Source organism: Oncorhynchus masou, chromosome 1, assembly GCF_036934945.1.
Source record: "Oncorhynchus masou masou isolate Uvic2021 chromosome 1, UVic_Omas_1.1, whole genome shotgun sequence".
In the NCBI taxonomy this organism is placed as follows: Eukaryota; Metazoa; Chordata; class Actinopteri; order Salmoniformes; family Salmonidae; genus Oncorhynchus; species Oncorhynchus masou.
The window spans coordinates 18,981,588-18,998,201 of record NC_088212.1 but is presented as its reverse complement, the minus strand read 5'-3'; the positions used below and the strand labels follow the sequence as shown (position 1 = coordinate 18,998,201).

Below are 16,614 nucleotides of genomic sequence, written 5' to 3'. Positions count from 1 at the left end.
ACATTCTGGCTTGTAGAGGTGGCGAGATGAACAGTTCCCGATTCAAACACTCATCTCTGCCCACCGAGACGTCGGGTTTCCAGGCAACCAATCAGGAAACGCAAAAGATAAAGATAAGAGCGATGAAGAAATCAAGTTGTTCAAACCTGTCACACGAACTTTCTGAAAGATAAGTTATATTGATCTCAAAGATGAACAAAGTTTAACAATATACATTAAGTTTGAAATCAATAAAACAATGCGTGTTACTACCAAAGTGATTAAAGTAAATTTAGACAGCGATCTGGGATGCGTCTGACTAGTTTTAATGTAGACAATTTACCTCCGCAATGCTTTGACCCAGCGCATTGGAGGAGTCCATGGTTTTAGATATGTAATGATCGTTAAACTACTTTTTTTTTTAAAGTGTATGAAGGGGAAGCATTGAAAATCAGGCTCACCTGACCCAAACTTGAGTCGACTGACATACGTCGCTACAGCCTAGGTAAGGGAGGGTTAGTGCTATCTGGAATCATTGGGCTGTCCTCCACCCTAAACCATAACCAGGGGTACAAAATTCCGCTAATTTCAATATATTCCCTGGAGTATTCCCGGAATCAAGAGGGAATAAGCAGGAAATCTGGAATCCTCCAACCAGGTTAACCATTTTAAATTTCAACGGGGTAGGGACGTCCCAAGGATCCTTGATAGCAAGGAAACGATCTGGACTTTGCAGATAGAAATGTAATAAATACAGAACTGACACGAATCCATGACATAACCTGTTCTACACAGCTGCTATTTCATTATTTAATATAAATACCTCTCTGCTCTATACAACCTCTCCTGAAGAAAAGCATGGCTTGATTCCTGAAGAAAGACACACTTTAGTTAAGTAAAGTTTAGAATAAATATGGTTAACATGACTCAACAATTGTTAATGTTTTACAGCAGAAATATCTTACACAGACATGTTTTACATTGAAATAACCTTTTCAACAACCTGTATTTCACATAGTGCAACCAGTTTCAAAAACACTTAGAGGGAGAGGACAGTACTTTCATAGGAGTATGTTGCACATTTCCTGGATTTCCTTTTCTTCTAATAAAAAGATAGCAAGAGCTCATGACATCATTTAAAAGTGAGGAATGACCTCAAACACAACAGACAGAGTGTGTGGGATATCGTCCATTCTCTCTTGGACACTGAAAATTTGTCTCACTACAGCTCCATTTCCAAACCTCATTTCTAATCCGCATCAGGCTGTTGAAACAATTGATTGAAAGAATTTATGGGTAACATTTAGTCAGACACCACTGAGGACATTGACCACTGACTTGTCAGAGAGGCCACAGTCAGAGGCTCTTGGGAATTAAATATATCGCAGTCACAACAGACAAAATTGAGGTAAGATCTTCCCATACTATAATAGTTATTTCAATTTGTCAATGAAATTGATGGCATTCATAACTGGGGGGAAATGCCTGTACATGTAGGTTGTACCCCTCTAATATTACTATACACAAACAAATAGATCACAGATTTCGGTTCATTGGTCAATATAAGATAGCGAAGCAATATAAAACCATACAGAACCTTGTTTAATGGCCCATATAATCCCCATAACATCATCAGAAAGGTGTTTTCTGTTAGCGAGTTATTAATGCCATGAGGTGTTGGGGTGCATTACGCCTTCAACTAGAAATTATCACAACCAGAGCCGGATCTCTGGCTGACCACAACCAGAGCCGCATCTCTGGCTGACCACAACCAGAGCCGCATCTATGGCTGACCACAACCACGCAGTGCACACGTACACCCCTCAGGAAAAAGTCCTGCATAAAATACAGAATCAACAGACAGGCTATTGCTTTTTATCAGCCTGTTTATCTTTCATTTTTAAGACCCTAAATTGCCTTGTTTCCCACCACCAAGTTACTAACAACTGCCCCACATAGTCTATTTTTATTTGACCCTGTTAATGCAACATTGTGCATGGTATTTTGCAGGGTTTTCTGTGCAAGAGAGGGTCTGAAGGAGGGTAGATGGATAGAAAAGAAATGCTTTCAGATTCAGGTGATCAACCAACCCATGACATCATGTTGTAGTATGGTTTGCTCCCTGTGTAACCCCTTTCCATGTGGATGTAAGGTCTTCAGACAAGGGAGCATCCTTACAGGGTTGGCATGCACAGCCAGTGACAAATGATACCAAACTTTCCTGGTTTGGTTGGTTGGTTGGTTTGTTCAGTGGCGGACACGGTAGAGGGAGCGTTGAATTTGAATTGTCTCTAAGCAGGCTCAAGTCCTTATAAATACCTTGTCCTGTGTGTTTATGGCTTGATTCCATTTCGAAGAGACATGGTCAGTCACAAACGCGATCAAACGCCACACTTAGACATATGAGGTGGGGACATATGAGGCACTCAGCATTTTTCAGAGCTGTAGTGAGAATTATTCAGTGAAATCCTAGTGTATAGAGAAACGTTCTTGATTGACTTCACTGTAACAAATTTGTTTGGGAAGGTCACAATCAGCGACATGCAATGCGTAAAAAACAACAGTTGTCTGCTGTAGTTATAGGACCCAGATATTTCACAGCAAATCATAAAAAACATTCAAGAGCCACTAATTAATTATCAAAAGCAACCCCCAAAAAAACGACTCCTGAACCACGACATAAGATAATGGGACATCATTTGTCTGTATCAAACAACCGCATGATCAGTGAAAGTATTGACATGACCGACAGGCATCACTTTGGGTTACAAATGCATTGCAGTGTAACATGAGTTCTAATTTCAATACATTAGAGAACAGAGATACAAGGTCTAATGCTTTTGTCAGGTGACTGACTGTAGTGTGTGTATATGGGGAGAGAAAGAGACAGATCGTCAGGATTTAATTCCAATTAATCCATGAGAGCCAATATAAATATGACACAGGCGTCAACAGGTGACCACCTCTCCGTGGTTAGAACTTGTTGTTGAACATGAGGCAGTGATTTGTCGTCTCTTTATAAAAAGGTGCTTTCATCATGTTCAACAAGGCTATTAAGACTCATCGAATGACAGCTGAAAGTTGCATGGATAACATTGTATTCCAATAGATAGGAAACTTTGTTCTATGGTTTTGCTCCAGTGAGAAGTCTATCACGTGTCTAATGGCTTGCATTGCATCTATATTGCTTTCCAGTTAATTTGACGTGGGAGTGCTAGATCCAAGTATCGTTCTATTAAGCCTGAGAAGAAATGGTAAGACATGGAGCCATTTTAGTTTGGCAATGTGTTAGGTAACACATTCTTCTCCTTGTTACGATTATTAGCATGGGGTTAAAGTTGAGAGCAGAAAGTAACTGTTCCAAATGTGTTGCTCCCACAGCACTTGTTTCTTTAGCTACTTGTCTATTTGAAGAAAAAAAATCTAACGTAGTCGAAGACTACAACTGGTCAGAAAATAGGTTACCGTGGTTACACAGGCAGCAAATGGGCTTGAGAGCCCTTGGGGTGGGTATCTTCCAGAATCCAGACTGATTGGGATAAGAGAGGGTGGAGCTCTTCTGGTTTCCAAGGCTGCGATAAGGGGGGGGGGGGGGGGGGATCTTATGCATTTTGCCTTCCGCTTTGGTAAAGCTCCACTGACTTAACGGACTCCCGCCTCTAGCCTGGGTAAGGAGGATGCTCTTCAGTCGTTCTCCCATTAGTTTTGCTGTCAGCAGGCCACGAGCAGGGTGGAGTTTATTTTATGAGAGCTCAAAACCTGTGTTCATACTGATGGCGTAGCGGAGCTTGTCACGCAGGATGCTCTTCTTGCTGTAGTTAGGCAGCTTGAGCAGGTTGAAGCAGGTGGACGAGGTGGGGAGGCGACCGCCTGGTTCCTTCTTACGGATGGTGAAGAAACCCCGGAGGACGCTGCCTAGGGTGTCCCCAGTGTCCTAGAGAGAGACAGGCGACAGGAGCACACATAAACACACAGTAGTCCCAAGGGACTGACTTCTCAAAGCTATTTTCTTTTTCAACAAAAAGGTCAAAGTTCAATGGAGAGTAGCAGGGGTGCTGGTGTCTGTGTGCTGTCGTAGAGCTGGGACGATAAACCAAAAATTGATCGACACCGACCATAACGATCACTTATAGCAGGCATTTTGCGGATATCGTTCATCACGATTAGTTACATTACAGAAATGTAAAGTTTGAAATTGAAATAAGTTCGCTAATATGAGTTATTGTTAATGGGACAATTGATGGCTATAACTTTTTAAATGTTAAACTGTGGTGCACATTGCTATAAACTTATAGTTTAATTTATCGTTATCGCGTCAAATCAGGCTATACATTATCATGGTATGGATTTTTTACCATATCACTGAGCTCTATGTATAAACATCTGACATTACAGTGTTCTCACCTGATCGTCAGACACCTCTACACAGCGGATGGAGAAAGGGGGCTTGAGGTAGGCAAAACCTAGGAGGGGGGGTCTTGAACAACTGGTGACAAACTGTAAACCAAGAACAACAATGAAGGATCATATAACAGTTACAAGTCTCAAACTGGCACCCCGCAAGTCGATTTAATGCAGCTAAATGAATGAATGGTAAAATAGCATTTTTTGTAATATTTGCAGCTGGTTATTACCTTGAGGAACATGGCTCTTTCCTCAGAGGAGAAGTCACTGGACAGGATGTCCCACAGCCAGATGATGACCCGATGGCTGCTGTGGAAACCTCCATAGTACACTGTGTGTTTCCTGACAACAGGAGAGAGACAGACAGAGAGACAGGCAGAGAGAGACCATGTCAGCAAGCACCTTAACCTTGGCTTCATTACCTTCTTACAAGGGCAGCTCATTGTCAGCGAAACAATCAAATGGGAGATTCACACCATTTGAACACCGTGGATTTCAGGATTTCCCTAAAATGTTTGACACTTGGCACGTTGAAGAGCTGTCAAGTGACAACAGTAATGACATGTGGAGGGGCTGGTCGGGGTGAAAGGGGTCGAAGGTTACGCACTTGAGGTCGTCCAGGTCAATCTCGGCGTTGTCCCCGGAGACGAGGCGCTGGACCTCGGGGGTGGAGAACATGTGCAGCCACTCGGGGTTGATGATGCTGCGGTATCCTCGGATAAAAGCTGCCGTCTGCTCCTTGATCTGCGTGTGCATGCGGAAGTGCGCCATCAGGTGGATGTAGCTGATCCTGCAGCACAGAGAAGGTCAAAGGTGAAGTTACGTCAGACTCAGAACACCATGGCAGAGTTTCTAAACCCAGAGGAGCAAACATCAGGTGCACAATTAAGAGCATCCTGTCGGGCTTGTATCACCGCCTGGTATGGTAACTACACCGCCCACAACTGCAGGGCTCTCCAGGACACCTACAGCACCCGATGCCAAAAAGATAATCAAGGACAACAACCACCCAAGCCACTGCCTGTTCACCCCGCTAACATCCAGAAGGCGAGGTCAGTACAGGTGCATCAAAGCTGGAACAGAGAGACTGAAAAACAGCTTCTATCTTCCATCAGACTGTTAAACAGCCATCACTAGCACAGAGTGGCTGCTGCCTACATACAGACTTGAAATTGGCCACTTACTTACAAGCCCTTAACCAACAGTGCAGTTCAAGAAGAGTAGAGAAAATATTTACCAAGTAGACTAAAATAAAAAGTAGTAATAAAAAAGAAACAGTGAAGATATGGATTTGACAGGTATAATAAGCAATGCATGTACATCTACTATGCCCTGGCTTGGTAGGACATTCACCTTATCTATCAGATCCTTTTAGATCTCCACAAGTGTCTGGGGACAATAAATACATATTGTATTAGACGAACAATGGTGTGAAAATCAAGTGGAATTAACAACTAACATCTGTAAGTTTGGTTCTACAGTACATTAGTGGTTCTCAAACCTCTCAGACCCCCACCGATTCCATGTATTTGATCTATTCCACAGCTAGCACACCTGATTCAACTTGTCAACTAATCATCAAACTCTTGACTAGGTGAATCAGGTGAGCTGGTTCAGAGCTACAATGAAATTGTGAAACATCTAGGGGTCCCAGAGGAGAGGTTTGAGAACCACTGATCTACTGTAGAACCAAACTTACAGATGTTAGTTGTTAATTCCACTTGATGTTCACACCATTGTTTGTCTAATACAATATGTATTTATTGAGAACCACTAGATAGTGGATCTGCATCTTGCTCACTTGTTTTCGTTGGTGACTTGCATCGTCTTTCCTCCAGGAATCAGCTCGTGACAGACCAGCTGCCAGGAAACATGGAGAGTAATTAAGAGATTAAAAGAGCATTTCTGTTTTCCTGCATTCAGAAAAAAATATAGTTTCTACCTGTCCCATAACGTCCTCGTCATACGATAGTGTCAGTCCCAAATCACTAACATCCCCGTCATAGCGCTGGAAAAGGACAAAACCAAGATCAACCACCTATTTGGAGTCAACTTCCACAACTTGACGTAAAATTGATCACAAAAAGTAGCGACAAAGTAAAACAAACATCTCAAATCAAAAGAGTGCAATTATAACCATAAACCAGGGTCATGTTCAACAGGCAACAAGCAGGAGAAAACAGACTGAAACAGGGAGGGACCACCTGGACTTATTCAATCAGAAACGCAAATTTTCAGTTGCAATTTTTTTTTACAACGTTTTCGTAATAAACACGGTTTATGCTGTAATACACACAATAGCAGGGAATGTAGGACTATGATAGTTGGGGTGGGGGATCTTTCTGACCTTGATGGAGGTGAGGTTCTTGTAGAACTCAGAGTCCAGGGAGGGCAGCTCGTCAATGGAGCTGTAGAAGGTGCTGTGGTGGTGACCCATGACCTGGCTGAGGAAGAAGGAGGCGAAGGGAACGTCCACCACAATGCCCTGAAAAACACACACATACACGTTGATCTCATGGACTATCAGGCATTGCATCCATAGCTCCAGCTATGAACTGTAGTTACATTTCTCCAGACCCATTCCTCAGTTTTATAGGGGGGAAAGTGGTGGGCAGGGCTTGTGGCTTTAAAAGGAGTCATTCTTGTAAATATATGGCAATTTCACATGACTAACATCCTCTGTGAGTGCAGACACACCTCATACATTGCTTTGCCAAGCATCTTCCCCACAAACTCAAAAAGCTGCAGGTGGTTCTCGTGGATGTAGGATGTAGGGGAGGGGTACAACCTCTCGTTGCCACTGGTGGTCTATGGGGGAAAATACATCATCAGCAGCAGCATGGTTGACAGAAAATGGCTAAAAGCACCTTGTGAGAGTGAATCTTTCAAAATTATTCCAAAAGTATTTGAAACGAGGTCTGAAGAGCAAACCTTAAAGAGGTTGAGTGCTGGGTTGAAGACTTTCTTGATGATCTCTTCCAGGAACTCCTTGAAGACGCCGTCCTGGTCGATTCCGGCCTCGTCCACTCCCAGGTCGTTGACAAACTTCACACGGATCACACCTTTGATGGAGTTGACAGGCAACCGGCGGAGTTGGTCATAACCATCCTGAAGAGTGTTCAGGCACAAAGAGTTTGGGTGATCAGTTTGGGCTGAAGTCACAGCCACCATACCGGACTGTATTTGACAACTAGACTGTCTCAATCTGTACACTTGAATACAGAATTCATCCTAAGTGGTATTCCAGTGTGGGGGAAAACATGCAACAGATCGATACATCAAGTCCATACCTCTAACATCCGTGAGCGGCGAATGGTGATATGGGTGACATGCGGAGACGCAGAGCTTGTTTCCACCAATCCCAAGGTTTCCTTCTCCTTGGTAATAATGTTCCGGAACAGCAGGACCCTCTAAAGTGGGTAGGACAGGATTATGAATGGGGGTGAGACACCATGTACATATTGATAAGGACATGGTACAGTGAAACTACAACTACAGATTCCCCAGAGGGACAATATTCTTTCTGTGCAGACTCACGTTTTTGTGGGGAATGACGTGTGGTATGTACTGCAGTAACAGCTGAGCTCTCCTCTTGCCCTTCTCCAGCTCTTGGAACAAAAGGCTCGGCTTCAGATCCCTGGACATAAGGGTTGAAAGAGTGTGTGTGTGTGTGCGCCTTTTTCCAACATCACAATTGTCTCCTACAGATATCACCTAGAACAAATACATAAGTCAAATACTTGAGATGGGCCAAATATTTCCCCGGTGTACAGGGTGGACAAAGTTGGCGCTTTTGGCACTAACATTCCATTGGTTCCATTATGGTGGGCAAGCTTCATCAAGCGCATCTCAAGCTTTGAGAGTATTTGACTGCTACTGATCACAAGGATCACCTTATAAGGATTTGGGAAGTGCAGAATAACAAACATGGGAAGTATTGGGGATTAGGATCAGTATGTTTCCCGAGGGGCACTTACTTGCGCAGCCAGTTATCATCCGGGGAGAACCTCCTCCTGCAGTCCCGCTCATAGAGCACCATCAGCCAGCCGTGAACACTGTGGAACAGGTCCAACTTCTCCCCCTTGGCATTCTCTGTCACAACACACTAAATGAATGCACCCACTCACTAACCCTATCCCCAAACTATTTCTCATGGTGCCGGAACCAGGGATTGGCAATTCTGTCACTGTCAATCAGCTTGACCTTTGAGTTTGACAAGAGTTCAACAGGGGTAAGAGGCGACTCACCTAAAATGCCGTCCCAGACCATCTTGTACACAAATGTGTTGAGAAACGAGGAGATGGTGACAAGCTCTTCTGTCTTAAATGAGATCTGCTCCTCGTAAACCTCGATGTCATCCAGGATCCTGTGGAAAACATACATTATAACGCGTCAGTAACTACAGACATCCAGTATCCTGTGAAAGACATATAGTATAATGTGTCAGTAACTACAGACATCCAGTGGGTCTGGGATACTGCATTTATGGACAGTTTTCCAGACAGATTAGTATTGAAAGTGCTTCTTAGTCCAGGACTAGATGTAATCTATATGTGGGAAACCCTCCCATACTGGATGTGTCTATCACATGTCTGTTATATAGTAGCAATTCATGTAGCTCACGTGATGAGGTGTCTGGAGCAGTCACAGAACAGCATTAGCATGGCCAGCAGCTGCTTAGACTCCTCTGTGTCGTTGTTCAGGCACTCCATAAACAGCTTGAGGCCTCCCTGGGGGCCTAGCTCGCAGATGAAGGCCCACAGCTTAGGCAGAAGGTCATCCAGGTAGGTTAGGCCTGAGGGCGACACCGCCGAAGAAAACATGAGAGAACATATGTTGTGTGTGTGTGTGTGTCTCAAATCGCAGGGACTCACCAGTGAGGATTTGCAGTCGTATCTGAGTGAGCGTGGTGAGGGCTGTCTGGTACAGCACACAGATACTGCACACCTTCTGCACCTCAGCGGAGTCCACTCGTCTCCCGCCGACCGGCTTCAAGATGTTGCGCACCGAGGCAGACTTCTGAAACGCCCGCTTAAAGAGGCCTAAGAGAAACCCACATGTCAATCAGAAACCACTCTGACAAAGTTACTTCATTGATAAGGTTTAGTTCATTGTTTTAAAACACAACCTTTAATACAGTGTTGATCGACAAAAACCCAGGTAAGCGGGGAAAAAACTGACAATAGTTTCTAAATAATTAACCCTTAAATTGATTGATTAAGTGCCTGGGAGGAAAACAACAAAAAAAACAAATTCAACTTACTCTTGACTGGCAGGTTGTTCTGCGACGTGGTAGGCTGTGGTGGAGGCGTGGGCTCTTGGGTCTCAAGCTTTTTGCTGAGCACGTCACTGAAGAGAGTCCGGATCACAGGCATGCCCCACAGGTACTGCAGCTGCTTGGTGACCAGTGGCATAGACTCATTCAGACTGGAGAGAAGGACAGGGTGAGGGAGTTAAGATCCACTTTAAATCCATGACATTTAATGATTGAGATCCCATTTCATAGCCCGGTCCCATATCTTTTTGTGCCATTTTGCTCCTATGGTCATTGTCATGAGTTGACAAGAGAGCAGAAACATATCTGGGTTCTGAGGATGTCCCACTGACCCGTAGTCTACAGTTTGGGAAAACCAGCCTAGGACCGGGTGCCAGTGAGTGAGGTTGGATTTCTTCTGGGACACGTATCTCTGGCAGTAGGACAGCATGTCCGTCAGGTCTTTCACAAAGTGGTTGGCCTCCTCCTCCAGGACTTTCTCGTTGAGGTAGCCCAGGTGAATCAGGTTACCTACAGTACAACAGGATGAAACAGAGGCCCCCACAGAGCTGATTAGGTATGCTTCCCACAGCACGGCACAGAGAAAAACAAGAAAGAGTAATGCAAAAAAACTCAAACTTGTACACTCACACAAACAGTAGCCTATAATAGGTTTCACAAAATCGGCCCTGTCCTATCCCCATCCCCCATCCACTGGGTGCAGGATTTGTTTTTCCCCTTGCACTACACAGCTGATTCAAATAACCAACTCATCATGAAGCTTTGATTATTTGAGTCAGCTGTGTAGTGCTAGGACAAAAACCAAAATGTGCACCAGGGTGGGCCCCAGGACCGAGTTTGGGAAACCCTGCAATTTAGAAGAGAATTAAAAACTATTGCCATAGAATAGCTATGTGAGGCAGTCTAAAGGACCGTACCCAGCAAGCACAGTGTGTGGCTCCCCTCCAGGCAGACACAGATGTCGACACACTGCTCCTCGCGGCTCAGGAACAGGGTGAACTTCCTCAGCAGGTCGTGGGTCTGTATGGTGGCCATGCACTGCACAGACAAGCGCACACTCAGAGGCTCTCTCATTGTACAAGTTATGATGTCCACACAATAAAGGGTGCGTCTGAAATGGCACCCTATACCTTACATAGTGCACTACTTTCGAGCACCGTATTCCCTACATACAGTGCACGTGGTAGAGAATAGGGTGCCATTTCTTCATGTGAGTGTCTACCTCTGGGGTGATGGTGTTGATGTGGGAGACGACAGCTGGGACAGACATGATGTGGATGAGAAGAGACCTCAGCAGGTTGTCAGAGAAGTGAGCAGCAATGACAGGTCTATAAAATAAAGACAAGTTACACTAATGGCTCCCAAAGCTTCTTCGGCTCCGAGCATTCTAAAATGGTAACCAAGCAGATCATACACTATGATAAGATAGGACTTAATTCTCCATGAAGCTAAAACACAGGATTATTTTCTTCCTACAAACCCTGTAACTGAGAGGAAACGTGAGCTAGCTGAACCCTGGGAATCCACTGCAATAGATCTGCTCCAGGCTCTAGTGATGCAGAGACAATTGATCCATTGTGGTTAAATGGGTATTAGAACACTCCCAACAACCGCTCACCTTAATGCCAACGTGAATACTGCTGTGAGTGTGCCCTTGGTAAGAGAGGGTCTGGAGCGCGCCAATCCGTTGGTGAGTAGAATCTACCAGGGAATCCAAAGGTGACAGTTCACACATTTTATTTTTGATTTATATTGCATAAACAACCAATACACATCAACAACCATGGTAAGGGTCAATTCAAAAAGCCAAAATTCTAATTCTTCCTAATTGAAAAGCATTAAAGATAATATGAATTAGAATGTGTACTTCCTGAATTGACTGGAATTTAAATTGAATTGACCCCAACCCTGTTAACATCATAATAATCGTTCTAAAAGGCATGGGGAAAAGATGGAAGATGCCGCATGTGTAACTGTACCTGCAGTATTGAATAAAATCCCTTTTGATTGAGATGCCCCATGATGTTCTCACAGATCCGGGTCAACGCTGGTCTGAGGGCCTCTCCTAGAACAGAGAGGGGGGATGTCAGATTCCACTGTCTTTTTTTTTTCAATATCAAGACACTTGTGATAATAGAGGATGTGTGTGCACTGCAGCAGTGGTTTGACCTGGGACTGACCTTTCCCTCTCACTATCTTCCAGGTTGACGTGTCTGTGAAGGTCACCAGCATGGTAAGGTACAAAGTCACCAGCTTATTGTCCTGCAGGATGTCAGGCTACAGGAGAAGGAAGGGAGGGATAAAGTTACAATTTTGACATTTCAATATTTAAAATTATACACATTTCAATATTTAAAATTATACACATTTCAATATTTAAAATTATACACCTGTTATTTTATAGAAGGTTATTGTCCTAAGTATTAATATTTACCTTTAATTTTTTCAGAAAATTACAGGAGACCCACAGAACATCTTTGATCTGCTTTATCCATGGGATGGTGAGGTCTTTGGAAAGGGCCAGTGACACATACCAAACCTGATAACCAAGAACACAATCACAGAGTCAATCACACTCTGGGTTCATAAATAATCTGTAATCACTGATGATCAATAATAATCATACTCACTTTGGGCTCATTTTCAACCTCCATGCTACCAAGAATGGAGCGACAAAGCTTCTCGAACCTCTGCGTAGAAAAGAACATCATAGTTCATTAGTTAAATGTACACTAAGCAATCTTCAGTAATCTCAAGTACTATATTGATACATAATTATTGAAATGCCTTTCAGCTCGTAAGTAAATAAGAGACTCCAGTAAGAGACAATTAAAACATTCAAATCAGTTATAACAATGTACAAAACATATTTTTATATATTATCAGTGAGGGTAAAGTGTAGGGGTTAAAGAAACTCACCAGCTTATCCTCTTGACAAAAAATGAATAACAACTTCCGAGCAATTTTAAAAATTGATAGTGCATTTCTTTTTGTTGTTCCGACATCTTGAAAGAAGTCATCAACCTCTTTCCTGATCAGAAAAAGAGAGAATTCACACATTGAGTCTCAAGAAAGATATGTCCTCCTAAAGCATAATGGCAAGTATTGTTTGTAAAAGCTAACCTTATTTGCTTCTGGAGTTTGCAGCGACAGAGGAATCTCCTGACCAGCGCTTGAATCAGAGTGGCTGCTCTCTCCCTCTCTTTGTACCCCTTCCTCTCCTCACGTGCCTGCCTGGCTTTGTCCAGGAACTCAGACTTGGAACTCTGAGTTGCACTAAACATTGTGCACCCCTAAGGTCAGGCAAAATTGACAGATTTAGTTTCTGCAGAAACACAATAGTGATAAATATTCAAGGACAAATTCACTTATCGGTATTCTCTGTGGGTAAAGGGGAAGGGGGAAAACAATAACATGACTTTGATCTAGCACTACACTGCAATAGAATAAGAATACATTCAAATGAAGGTAATGACATCCCACACAGAAAACAAAAGCACAAAAACAGGACATGGTGTGTTATACCTGTGTTTTTCTCTGGTGATCTTGGCTTGACCTTTGCAACTATGCGCTATGTTTCTGCAGTCATTTGAACATCCTCGAGATCCAAGTTTCCAGAAACCCTTCGAGAGCTATAGCTGCGCATTGGTTAGACCAGCAAAAGCGGATCAATTTGTCATCTCTATGAAAATAACACATAAATACATATGTAACGAGTTAACCCATCATTATAACTTTGAGACCATTTAAGGTAGCTAGCCAACGTTAGCCAAATTGTGGATGGACTGTCTGGTCTCAAACGATGACACGTTACTAATTTAGTTACAGTAGCTAACAACATAAACAACATTTTAATCCATGACAAACTAACATTGTGGTACAAGTCAAGGGTAACAGTTAGCTATACTAGCTAGATAACTACTAGACCGACAAATAACTCGCTAGCTTGTTGTAGCCAACAATCTACTGTATTATGGTTTACGTTAGCTAGCCGCTGATTAGCATAGCAGGCTAACGTTAGCTAGCTACTTCGTCACTACCAATTGACTTAGTTACTTGTCAACGCATTTTACGAACATGAAAAGCTAGTTAAAACATTACCCAACAAGAACTTACCGTTCACTGTCAATGACACCCCCATAAAGTAGAGGCCTTCGGCTGTTTCAAAATGTAAACAATAACAAGAGATCCGTGATTGCAGCCATTAATCCTTGCACTTTCGCACTGAAAACATTCCAAGTAGGATGTATTTTTCTGAGTAAAGAATTGACATGATCTTTTCCATATTGATACACTGAAATTATGTTTGTTAGAATTATTATTTTGTCTAAACTGGATCTATTCAATTGAAGCTTTGATACAATTCATAGAACTATGGATATTAATTTAAATCTAAAGAAAATTGGGGAGCTATTATTGGTTACCCATTTCCGGGGTGGAAGCTAATTAATGACGTATGGCCACAGAGAGTTAGAAGTGGGCTTGTTCGCTGTTACAGCCGACTGCCGACTGGCTGATCTACAAATCACCTTGCATCTACAAATAATACTAACTCGTTATTTAAGATCAGTCAGTCTGTCGCAGATTACTCCTGATAAATCACGGTTTGACGCTCTTGAACACGGCCAATCACATTGGTATGGCCCAATTCCAAATGGATCCCTACACCCACTTGTGGCGATCTGAGATTTGACAGGTGCACCCAATATGGTAATACCTCAACCTTGCCCTCTGATAGACTATGCTGCCTTGCTATCTTAGGTCTCGCTTTATGTAGTGTTCTCTCCCATGCCATGATGTGTGTTTTGTCCTATATTTATATATTATTTATTTTTTAATCCCAGCCCCCGTCCCAGCAGGAGACCTTTTGGTAGGCCATCAATGTAAATAAGAATGTGTTCTTAACTGACTTGCCTAGTTAAATAAAGGTTAAATACAACTAAATAAAATACCTCAAAAAATATTTCAGCTCTCCACAATTGCATAGGGTCCAGGGGTTCATTTGGGATTGGGCCGTTGACTGTCCAACATGCTCTTTTCTTGATTAACGCCCTATAAAGAATTCACTTGTTCAACATTGCAGTGTGGGATTCTGTATTTTACATTATAGCCATTACCATATATATGATTAAATATCTGATGTTGGTTGTGTGAGGTATCTGCATTTGTGCACTGGAGCATCATTATGAGATTAAACAACTGCTTGCTACTTGCCTGTTTGTGTGTGACAAGAACTGAGTAACATGGTGTGATGTTGCAAAACTGTAGATAACAGCCCAGCAGATGCTTTGTCCTTGTGTTTGTATGTAACAATATTGTGCACATGGTGTGACTTGCTGTATCTTACAAAGTTGTGACAGGGAGGGGAGGTCATCACAAGGTTTAACTGAGATGGAAAAATACTGAACAGCACAATAGCAGGAACTGAGCAACTGTTATAACTAGGGGGTGATACCAGAACAGTAGGAATCTATACATCGACGGAGGGAGGACTCCAAGAAGCGCCAAGAGGCGGGGACCCGCCTGAGTGCCTGCGATAGGCTGAGCAAGTTTAAACCACGCCCAGCCTCTACTGTGATAGACATTGTTCCATTCCGTCTGTTGGCCTATCACAGTATAAGAACACAGTTAACATACATCTAGTCAGTTCTCTGTTCTGCCCTGCGTGGTATTACAGTGAGCCCGTATATACGAAAGATGCATTTGCCATTTATTACTTAGCTAATAAAAAATACATAGTATACAATCGGTGACTCATTGTTATATTTATCCTGATACCAGATTCGAATTTACGCAATTCTAACAATTAAAATACCTCAAAAAATCTTTCAGCTCTCCACAAGTGCATAGGGTCCAGAGGTTCATTTGGGATTGGGCCGTTGACTGTCCAACATGCTCTCTTCTTGATTAACGCCCTGTAAAGAATTAACTTGTTCGACATTGCAGTCAACTGACTGATCTACAAAGATCAAAAATAACTACTCATAACTAGTCAGTCGGTCACAATTTACATACTCCAACCAGAAGCCATGGATTACTTGCAACATCCGCACTGAGCTAAAGGGTAGAGCTGCCGCTTTCAAGGAGCGGGACTCTAACCTGGAAGCTTATAAGAAATCCTGCTATGCCCTCCAACAAACCATCAAACAGGCAAAGCGTCAATACAGGACTAAGATAAAATATTACTACAACGGCTCCGACACTCGTCGGATGTGGCAGGGCTTGCAAACTATTACAGACTACAAAGGGAAGCACAGCCGCAAGCTGCCCAGTGACACAAGCCTACCAGACGAGCTGAATTACTTCTATGCTCGCTTCAACGCAAGTAACACTGAAATATGCATGAGAGAATCAGCTGTTCCGGACGACTGTGTGATCACGCTCTCCCTAGCCGATGTGAGTAAGACCTTTAAACAGGTCTGCACTCACAAGGCCACAGTGCCAGACGGATTACCAGGACGTGTACTCCGAGAATGCTCTGACCAACTGGAAAGTGTCTTCACTGACGTTGTAACACCAACATGTTTCAAGCAGACCACCATATTCCCTGTGCCCAAGAACACTAAGGTAACCTGCCTAAATGATTACCGACAAGTAGCACTCACGTCTGTAGCCATGAAGTGCTTTAAAAGGCTGGTCATGGCTATTAAACACCATTATCCCAGAAACCTAAGACCCACTCCAATTTGCATACCACCCCAACAGATCCACAGATGATGCAATCTATATTGCACTCCACACTGCCTGTTCCCACCTGGACAAAAGGAACACCTATGTGAGAATGCTATTCATTGACTACAGCTCAGCATTCAACACCATAGTTCCCTCAAAGCTCATCACTAAGCTAAGAACCCTGGGACTAAACACCTCCCTCTGCAACTGGATCCTGGACTTCCTGATGGGCCGCCCCCAGGTGGTAAGGGTAGGTAACAACACATCCTCCACGCTGATCCTCA

At 43.1% G+C, this 16,614-nt stretch overlaps 1 protein-coding gene across 2 annotated transcripts; it reads right to left on the bottom strand.

Moving 5' to 3' along the window:
• Positions 1 to 865: 865 nt before the first annotated feature.
• Positions 866 to 14,115, bottom strand: LOC135525441 (ubiquitin-protein ligase E3B-like). 2 transcript variants are annotated; one of them, XM_064953109.1, is made up of 28 exons: positions 13,775 to 14,115; positions 13,184 to 13,340; positions 12,782 to 12,951; positions 12,578 to 12,689; positions 12,289 to 12,348; positions 12,093 to 12,197; positions 11,839 to 11,935; positions 11,638 to 11,723; positions 11,277 to 11,359; positions 10,881 to 10,986; positions 10,576 to 10,696; positions 9,991 to 10,168; positions 9,647 to 9,810; positions 9,258 to 9,425; positions 9,007 to 9,178; positions 8,631 to 8,749; positions 8,361 to 8,475; positions 7,921 to 8,020; positions 7,674 to 7,793; positions 7,315 to 7,491; positions 7,081 to 7,191; positions 6,731 to 6,868; positions 6,326 to 6,391; positions 6,185 to 6,243; positions 4,991 to 5,173; positions 4,614 to 4,725; positions 4,384 to 4,476; positions 866 to 3,913 (listed from the first exon to the last, which is right to left on the bottom strand). In XM_064953109.1, the coding sequence occupies exons 3-28, from the start codon at positions 12,940 to 12,942 to the stop codon at positions 3,722 to 3,724; spliced, it is 3,198 nt and encodes a 1,065-aa protein (XP_064809181.1). In that variant the 5' UTR covers positions 12,943 to 12,951; positions 13,184 to 13,340; positions 13,775 to 14,115; the 3' UTR covers positions 866 to 3,721. The 2 variants fall into 2 exon arrangements, with proteins under 2 accessions (XP_064809181.1, XP_064809258.1); XM_064953186.1 differs by having other exon boundaries at positions 13,184 to 13,296.
• Positions 14,116 to 16,614: the final 2,499 nt, after the last annotated feature.

Bases quoted from the DNA above. Each gene is read 5' to 3' on its own strand.
- LOC135525441 (XM_064953109.1), bottom strand. From the start codon at position 12,942: ATGTTTAGTGCAACTCAGAGTTCCAAGTCTGAGTTCCTGGACAAAGCC. The intron at 11,360-11,637 runs GTACAGTTACAC...ATTCCCTGGTAG, and splicing joins GATTTTATTCAATACTGCAG to ATTCTACTCACCAACGGATT. The intron at 10,987-11,276 runs GTGAGCGGTTGT...TTTATTTTATAG, and splicing joins GTATTCACGTTGGCATTAAG to ACCTGTCATTGCTGCTCACT.